Source organism: Echinops telfairi, unplaced genomic scaffold (assembly GCF_000313985.2).
Source record: "Echinops telfairi isolate 266 unplaced genomic scaffold, ASM31398v2 ScPeMD7_5592;HRSCAF=6446, whole genome shotgun sequence".
In the NCBI taxonomy this organism is placed as follows: domain Eukaryota; kingdom Metazoa; phylum Chordata; class Mammalia; order Afrosoricida; family Tenrecidae; genus Echinops; species Echinops telfairi.
This window is the reverse complement of record NW_022109491.1, coordinates 13,047,998-13,057,216: the sequence shown is the minus strand read 5'-3', so window position 1 is coordinate 13,057,216 and position 9,219 is coordinate 13,047,998. Positions and strand designations below refer to the sequence as shown.

The following is a 9,219-nucleotide window of genomic DNA, read 5'->3' as shown; positions in this document are numbered from 1 at the left end:
ACTCAAGTGGGGGACGGTTTTGAAGTTGTGCGGCATAGGTGCCACACACTAGCTGTGCCTTAAGCTGTATTTGAATAGATGGGGCATGTTATCGGGAGGGGGAGAGGGGAGGGAGGGGGGTTGGTTATGTTAAATGTTGAAATTGTTGCATGTTGAATTCAAACTTTTTTAACAAGTCCTTGATGTTTCAATTTGAAAGTGACCAATGGGGCTGAGGCTGTGTCCACTGAGGCTAAGATGACTGCCTTTCCTGATTGGCCTTGGCTTTTCCATACATTGTGTGACCCTTGCCCTATGACCCTTTGGCTGACCTTACCGGAAGCCATGACGACAGCAGCCTTTTGCCATTAGACGCAGGGTGATGGTGAGGATTCCGAGGGTTAGACAAAACTGGTTAATCTGAACTAGGTGACTGTTACCTTGCGTGTTTTGTGGCCAAACCACCACCAAAAACCTCACACTGTGATGTAAGTACTTAGTGTAACTAGTAACATTTTTGTAAAATGTAGAAATGCATGTAATCAGTTAAGTTTTATATTTTACAATGTTCTGTAAAATAAAACTTAGCGAGGTAAATTGAATAAAGGAGCAGTCACTCTTCTAACAGATTGCAGGTGAAGTTTAGTTGGCTTAGCCTATTTGACTTGCCCTTAATTTAATTTATGGCAAATCACAAATGTATCAAAGGTATAGCAATATGATAGCAAAGTCCTACTCCAGTAAATAAAAATTGATATGTTTGTACTAACTTTCAAAAAACTTGATGCCTTGCTGTCAATACAAAGCATCTAATTGTTCCCTTCGTGTGATAAAGGTGGGGGAGGTGGATACAGCAGTCGGAGAACCTCTGGCAGAGACAAATACGGACCACCTGTTCGTACAGAGTACAGGCTTATTGTAGAAAACCTATCTAGTCGCTGCAGTTGGCAAGATTTAAAGGTGAGTGCTATGTGAAGGATTAAAATGATAAGTACGCTTGGTGCTTAAAAGATGGGACTCCTGTTACATCTTTTATTAGTGGGCATGCATAGCATATCGGTCTTTCTAGATACTAGAACTGAAGCAATCTCTGGTTGCCATTTAGGATTTCATGAGACAAGCAGGTGAGGTGACCTACGCGGATGCTCACAAAGAACGCACAAATGAGGGTGTGATTGAGTTTCGCTCCTACTCTGACATGAAACGAGCTTTGGATAAACTGGATGGTACAGAAATAAATGGCAGAAACATCCGGCTCATTGAAGATAAGCCGAGAACAAGCCATAGGCGCTCTTACTCTGGAAGCAGATCAAGGTAACTTGAAAGACCCATGGGGGGTGGGGAGCTGATCACAAACAAAGGGAAATGGTGCAATGTATTGTATCACTTCTCAGTTTACCCTTTCCTTTGGTTGTGTCTTCAACTGGGTTTTCTATAGGTGCTTTGACACAGTGGGTTTGTTGCCTTTACTTAAAGGCAAAGGGTTGTGTTGAGACTAAGATTTCTTGTGGCTTGTTTTGTTTTTGATGTAGGTCACGATCTAGAAGAAGGTCACGAAGTAGGAGTCGCAGGAGCAGCCGCAGTAGATCTCGAAGCGCTTCCAAAAGTCGCTCCCGGTAAGTAATATGCTGTTGTCTTCCTGACTGCCGGGGGAGTTGCAGCATTGGTTATGTAATTGTCGTTTGTTTGTTTAGATCCAGGTCAAGGAGCAAAGGTCGATCGCGTTCTCGGTCAAAAAGCAGGAAGTCAAGATCAAAGAGCAAATCTAAGCCCAAGTCTGATCGAGCATCCCGTTCCCGCTCTAGAAGTAGATCTAAGGATAAGTATGAAAAATCTCGGAGCAGATCTCGGAGTAGGTCTCGTTCACCCAAGGAAAATGGGAAAAGTGATGTGAAGTCAAAATCCAGATCGAGGAGCCAGTCTCGATCCAATTCACCCGTACCTGCCCCACCTTCAAAGGCTCATTCTGTGTCTCCACCAAAAAGAGCTGCATCAAGATCCCGCTCTAGGTCTCGTTCAAAGTCAAGGTCGAGGTCCAGATCAAGCTCCAGAGATTAACCCAGAACTCTTGTCTTTGCACACTGTTATGGAACACTTTCTTACTTGCTTAGGCAGTTACTCTTTTGTGTTTATACTCTGTCTCTTCTGCAAGAGGAATTGCCTAAAAAGAGGTTCACAGCAATTTGATTTGTGGCCAAATTGGGTGAAAAAGATAAATGGTGGCATGAAGTCAAAGACCCTCTCCCTTTGTAGAATTAAGATAACTTTGATTTTATAGTTTTGGGGCTATAACTTTTATAAAGATTAATCTCTGTCAAGAGTTTCGTTTTGTTTTCTTAGGTTTGCAGCAGAATCTGCTGCAGGTTTTTTGTTTTATTTGTTTGGTTATTTTTAAATTAACTGTTTGAAGCTTTGAATACTTAAGGGTTTAGAGGGAAAATTCAAATTTTCAATTATGTTGGCTTTTTATAAAGCTTGAGTTATGTAAAAAATAAAAGTTTGCTACCAACATGACTGCCTTATGAATAGGTCAATAGTAAACTTTTAATACTAACATCTGCTATTTGTGCAAACAATGTAAATTCTACTTAAGTTGTAAAACAAGGCAAGCTTCTGACCAGCAATAAATTATTCGATTTGGATAACATTATTTTGTGCTGTTGATCAAATTTGCCAAAGTCTACTACCCCTCCAAGTAAGTTAAAAATAAAAGGTACTTTGTATTGAATCTGTTAAGTTTTGCCTAAATTAATTGGTTTCATGTAAGTTTTCTGAAAGTTTCATTGAACTCTTCTAATAATAGCTCCTAAATACTTGGGATCTTATTTAGTTAGCTAGTAGTCCCGTTTCCTGAAAATGGTCTGTAATATTGTGTTAGATTATGGTTCAGTAATCTTACATAAAAATGATGAAAGTAACGTCTGCATATTCTTGCTTACTAGAAAGGGCAACTTTTCTAATGAGATCATTTACAGATAACATACTGGTAAAAATCTACTGCAAAGTAAAATGCCACCCAACAGTCCAGCCCCCTTTGTAGTTCATATTGGGATATGTAGTAGATAACTGGTGAGATTCTTAACTGTGTAAACTACACAATGTATAGTTAATTTGAAGAAATTAAAGGGGTTTACCATAAACTATCTGTTATCTCTTTATGACTAAAGTGTAATGAATGCTGTATAATCCAAAATATTAAACGGCAATTTTTTTTTAATTGTTACTGTTGGTATGGCAAATTTACGTGCATCATTGGGTTAGCGATTAGTCCATACATCTATAGGGCCAGTTTTTTTGTAATGGGAGTTTGAGAAATGAATTACTTTAATATATGTTTGCATTTTGGTTTTGTCACTTAGAAGCACTCATTAACCTCAGTCTGACATCAAAGTTTGGGTTCTTGGGCTCATTCTTCCTAGCAACTGTCAACTGTAAGCCACCAAGAGACAGCGGGGTTGAGACTGGCATTGTGTCACAGGTGGGAGAAAGCATTCTGTTCTAGGCCAGTTTATTCACTATGCAGGAGATACCACCAAATAAAATGGGGGTGGGTTGGAATAGAAGTTTAAGATCTAGGTGTCAGTGGGAATACTTGACAAAAGTAGTGTCTAAATTGACTTCAAAGGGAATTTAAAGTTTTTATAGATGTTTAATTGTATTAAGTCAAAATAGAAACTAGAATTTTTGAGTTTTTTAATTTCTCAATGGTGCCTGAAATGATGGTACCATTTTTGTATATTTGAAAGTGATCCTTAATATATGGAAAGGCAAGTCTCCATTAACCTTTAAGGATAAGTAGTTTTATTAAGAATTGGCTTTCACCAACGCTCTCTTGTTTTCAAGGAAAGAATATAATGTAGCTTTATAGCCACTGGAAATGACAAAGTATTAGTGTGGGTGATGGGGCTTGCAAGCATATCCAGGGTCCTTTGGGGTCTGGTAGCAAATCATACAGAAATAAGTTTATTCACATTGTTAATCTGTTACGTTGGTAATTGTGTAAGTGACTGCTCCCATAAAAATTAGGTAGTAATAACAAAGACCCAATTTATTAAAACCACCTTGTGTAACCTGTTAGACAACAAATGTATTAATCAGAACATAGAGTTGACCTAAGAAAATGTTTCATTACTTGCCCACTTGTTCATGAAATGTGAGCATATTGGAACGTGCCATACATTGAACTCTACGTGTGACTAAGTGGAATATAGAGCAGATAAAGGGCGAGACAGTAAGTTAGGGACATCCTGATGGCACATCTTTGACTTACTTGCCACAGTGCCTTTATGGCCATTTTAAGTTCTGCAACTTTTATTTTTCCACTCTAGCCACCCACCCACCACCTTTCATCTGAGTGTCATCTCCCATTTTGTTAAGCTATTTTACGCTTTTTCTCAATAAAATGCTTAATGAAAGGTTTGAATGTGTGTGTTCCTACTAACCACAAAATAAGGTTGAGCATCCTTAGTCAAGTGGGGTTTTGGAATGGGATTGCCATTGGCAAACAGTTCCTAGCTTCAAACAAGCTGTTCAGAGATCGAAGTATGGGCTCAGCATAGTTTACCTTTTGTCAACACTGCTTCAGTGTCCTTACCTGTTAACAGTAGGGATAAGCGTTTGTGGAAGACTAGAAGAATACATGGAAATAAAAGGTACTTAAAACAGTACCACAATGAAAGTATTAAATGCTAGTGTAAAGTGGACAATCTTTCAGTTGGCAAATTTTTGTACAGAATACCTTTTTCTGAGGTTTAGAATATTTCCTAGAGCAGTTATTAAAGTCCTTAGCCTAATTTCTTTAATTTGGACATGGAGTGCTCAAGTTTGAATTTACGCTTGAAAATTACTGATTTAGGTACAAAAGTATGTTTGGAAAATATATCAACCCCAGACTCTTCAGTGTAGCCACTAATAGAAGTAGGGCTGGTGAAATTGGGTCTCATGTCTTTGAGAACCGTCCCTGGGAAGACTGGTGCTTGGTAAAGTAGAAGGGCAGTGAGAAAAGACCCTCAGATGGCTTGACATAAGTGGCAGTAACAATAGGGTCAAACAGTTGTGAATGTTTAAAGACAAAAGTGTTGTATGTAAGCTTACTGAGTCAGAAGTAACCTGAGGGTCCCTAACTACTATATGTCCAGCTTTTTGGCATATATGCCCAGTGATGACAGGTTCATGCCATGAGTAGTACTGGAAAGTATTGCAAATAAAGACGCATTTGAAGTGGAGGTGCCAGTGGCAGAAAGGCTTGACAAACTACTTCAGAAAAAGTTGTGGACATTGCAGAATCTTTTAGAGCAGTTTGATTGTGATAATGTGGAATCGCTGAGTGGGAACCAACTAGGCAGCACCTGGTAGAAGAATTAATTTATACACACAATGATCTAAACACTGCTCATCTTACATTCCTGAAGCCTACATACATTGGTAAATGGACTAATTTGGCACAATTTGTGATTGATAAACATTCTAAAATGTTTGCTCAGGCATGCCTAACAGTACCAGTTTGGCCCCCATTGTGGCCCTTGGTGAACAGGCTTTTTAATGGGAATGAATGGTTCAGAAGGTGGAAGTCACAGTGAAATTCACCTTTGCCCAACTTTGGAGCAATCCGTGACCACTAACTTCTTTGGGAACATTCACAGAACAAGGCTTCATGTTTGCCAACAGCTTCACATAACCCACTTGCAGCGTTAGAGCTTTTGTTCATAAGATAGATATCCTTTTTAGGTTATTTTCTGAAGAAGTCAGTGGTAACAAGACTCTTCTAAGCGGAAATGAGGTTTCAGTATTGGAGATAATAAAACAAGTATTATCCACAGGCCTTTGTGTAACCAGTTAAGTTCAGTCCAAAGTACCCATTTCCCCAATCCAGCTCCTTAAACTAAAGAATTGGCAGCCGTTAAGTTGTTAATAGACTAAGAAGGGTAGAACTGTCCGTGTGCACTTCAAAGGCTGTAACTACTGGAATAGAAAACCTCATCTTTCTCCCATGGAGCAGCTAGTGGTTTTGAACTGTTGGCCTTGGTTAGCCCAATGCGTAAGCTAAGCCACCAAGCCTAGTTTCTACCCGCTTGGTTTTAACCATGAGATTTAGCAGCTTTGTAACGTGCCAGGTTGAATCATGACACCCCTCCTAATTCCCTCGTTCTCATCCCTGAAACCTGTGAACCTGTTACAGAGCCAAAGGGACTTTGCAGGTATGATAGCAACATTGGAGGTGGGGAGGTTAACCTGTATGGTCCAAGTGGATCCAGGGTCGCCATAAGGGCATATGTAAGGAGGAAGGCAAGCCACACTGGCATCAAGCAGATTCCAAGTCAGTGAGCCCTTTGGACAGGGTAGACCTGCCCCTGTGGATTTCTGAGACTCAAATTTTATGGAAGTAGAAAGTTCACTATTTCTCCCATAGAGCGATGGTAGTATCACCAGGCATTTGTGTGTGTGGCCCTACTGGATGCGTTCAAACTCAACCTTTAAGTTAGTAGCTGGTCACAAAAGCCAGAGACCACCTGCTTAAAGTCACGTAAGTGTGGCAATTGGTTATAACCACATACAGCATGACTAGGGCCTTATAACCACTTGCATATTGGACTTGCTCTCCTGAATCCCTGCTATTGCTGTGAGAAAACATGCCCTGCCAACTAAGAGGAGTGAAGTGGGGGCAGATTGCCTGTTCGTCTTTGTCCCAGCAGACTATAGCTTAAAGACCACGGCCTAAATCAACTGACTAGCTGTGTGTGTGTGTGTTGGGGGGGTTGCTACAAAGTATGGGGGCTCACAATAATAGCTTATACAGGGTGCATAGCAGTTCCATCTATATCTTTAACCAAAAATAAAGCCTCACTACCATTGAGTTGATGCCACCTCATAATGACATAGGGTAGAAATTGTCAATCTGCATTTTGTAGATCATGGTTTGGAGAAGAGTCCATGAGACCAGGGTTATATCCCAAATATGCTCATGTTCAGTATTTGTTCCATTTTGCCTAAGCAAGTGTTACAGGTTTAGCTTCCATTTGCTCCTCCATAGTCTGCCTTTCATGCTAAGCCCCTGAAAACTAACCTCAGTTGTTCTGTCCACGTGCCCTCTGGTTTCTGCCTGGGTTCAGCTACAAGGGAGCAGCAGCAGGATGTGGGAGCAAGGCGAGGGTTTGGGATATGTACTCCCACAGCTCCCTCCTCGATAGGTTAACTAAGGATGAGCTGGTTGAGGCCCTTGACCACCTGCTGCTGCTACTCACTGCCTTCCAGTCAACCCACAGTGACCCTGTGGGATAGAATAGAACTGTCTCGAGGTTTCAAGACTCAATCTTTACAGGAACAGAAAGTACCATCTTTCTCCCATGGAACAGCTGGTGGATTTGAACTGCTGACCTTAAGGTAAGCAATCCAACGAGTAACCCACTGCTACCAGGGCTCCTCCCTTGGTCAGTGGTCATACAGTTCTGTACAGTGTTGCCCATTCTCCTTCCAGATGCAGATAAATTTGGAGTCTTAAGGGTAACTTGCTGTGGTCTTTCTACATCCTGCCCACACCTTTATTATACTTCCTTTATTAAATTCTCTTCAAATAGGGGTGTATTATTTCCTGTCATAACCCTAATAACTGCCAGTGAATCAGGCAGTAAGTAAACATTTCCACCACCACCATTTGTCTGCTCAGTTTGTCGCACTATGGCGGCTTAGATGTTTCTGCAAGCTATGTCACTGGTATTTCAAATACCAGCAGGGTCATCTAACGTGAACAGGTTACAGCAGAGCTTCCAGACTAAGAACAGACTACAGAGAAGGAGTTGGCAGTTCACTTCTAAGGAATTAGCTACTGAGAACCTTATGGGTAGCGTTGAAACATTGTTAGATCCGGAAGGCTTAATGAATAGTCAGAACATTGTCAGAAGTGGTACCAGGAGATGAGCACCTCAGGTCAGAAGGCACTCAAACTGTGAAGAAGAGCTGCCTTCTCAGAGTAGAGTTGACTACAGTGACACGAATGAAGTAAAGTCTTTGGGAAATAGCTGCAAAAATCTAACAATTGGAATGTACAAAACATGAATCTAGGGAAATTGGAAGTCGTAAAATGAAATGGAATACATAAAAATCAATATCTAGGCATTAGCTGAAATGGACTGGTATTGACCATTTTGAATAAGAATCATATGACTTACAATTTTGGAAATGAGCGAGGGCTTTGTATTCATCTTCAGAAAGGACATTTCAAAATCTATCAGGACAATGCTATCTATGATAGCAGACTATATCTATCTGAATTCATAGATACTCAATGCAACTCTTAATTAAATGTATGCACCAACCACCAAAGCTCATGGTGCAGAAATTGAGGGATTCTAACGTCTTTGGTATTAATTGATCAAACGCGACCAAGTGCATTGATAACTTGGCAATTGAGATGCAAAAAATGGAAACAAATAGCAGTAATTGGAAAATATAGTCGGTGATAGGAAGCTTGATATCACATGATAGAATTTTACAAGACCAATGACTACTGAAAATAGCTTTTTCAACACAAATGGCAACTATACCTGTGGACTTCTCCAGATGGACACACACACAAATAAAATTGACTACATCTATTGGAAGAGAAAATAGAGACAATATCAGCAGCTCACTGTGAAACACACCACCAATAGCTCTCATGTAAGTTCAGGTGGAAGCTGAAGAAAATTAAAACAAGTTCACAAGAGCCAAAACATGACCTTAAGTATATTCCACCTGAATTTCAAGAATATCTCAAAAACAAATTTGCTGCATTGAACACTAATGACAGAAGACCTAATTCGCTGTGGGACGACCAAGAACACCAGGAAGAAAGCAAAGGTTCATTAAAAAGAAAAGATCAAGGGGTGGTTGAAGACAAATGGGTGCATAAGCAAATGTAGTGAAGAAAGCTGATGGTATCCGGCTATCAAAAGATCTGGGGTCTTAAAGGCTTGAAGGTAAAGAAGTGGCCATCTAGCTCAGAAGCAACAAAGCCCACATGGAAGAAGCACACCAGCCTGTGAGATCATGAGGTGTCTAAGAGATCAGGTATCGGGCATCAAAGAACAAAAAATCATATTGTGAATGAGGGGGATTGTGTAGTGCAGACCCAAAGCCCATCTGTAGGCAATTGGACATCCTCTTACAGAAGGGTCGCAGGGAGGAGACAAGCCAGTCAGGGTACAGTGTAGCAATGATGAAACATACAACTTTAAATGAGGAGGAGTGCGGAGTGGAGACCCA

At 40.5% G+C, this 9,219-nt stretch overlaps 1 protein-coding gene across 1 annotated transcript in view; it reads left to right on the top strand.

Annotated features, from left to right (window-relative positions):
* Window positions 1–3,202, top strand: part of SRSF6 (serine and arginine rich splicing factor 6) — a 4,192-nt gene extending 990 nt beyond the window's left edge. Inside the window, exons 3-6 of the mRNA XM_004697990.2 lie at window positions 815–939; window positions 1,085–1,293; window positions 1,512–1,595; window positions 1,674–3,202. Of these exons, the coding sequence (XP_004698047.1) occupies window positions 815–939; window positions 1,085–1,293; window positions 1,512–1,595; window positions 1,674–2,037 (782 nt within the window). The 3' untranslated portion in view covers window positions 2,038–3,202. The remainder of the gene's footprint in view (window positions 1–814; window positions 940–1,084; window positions 1,294–1,511; window positions 1,596–1,673) is intronic.
* The last annotated feature ends 6,017 nt before the right edge of the window (window positions 3,203–9,219 follow it).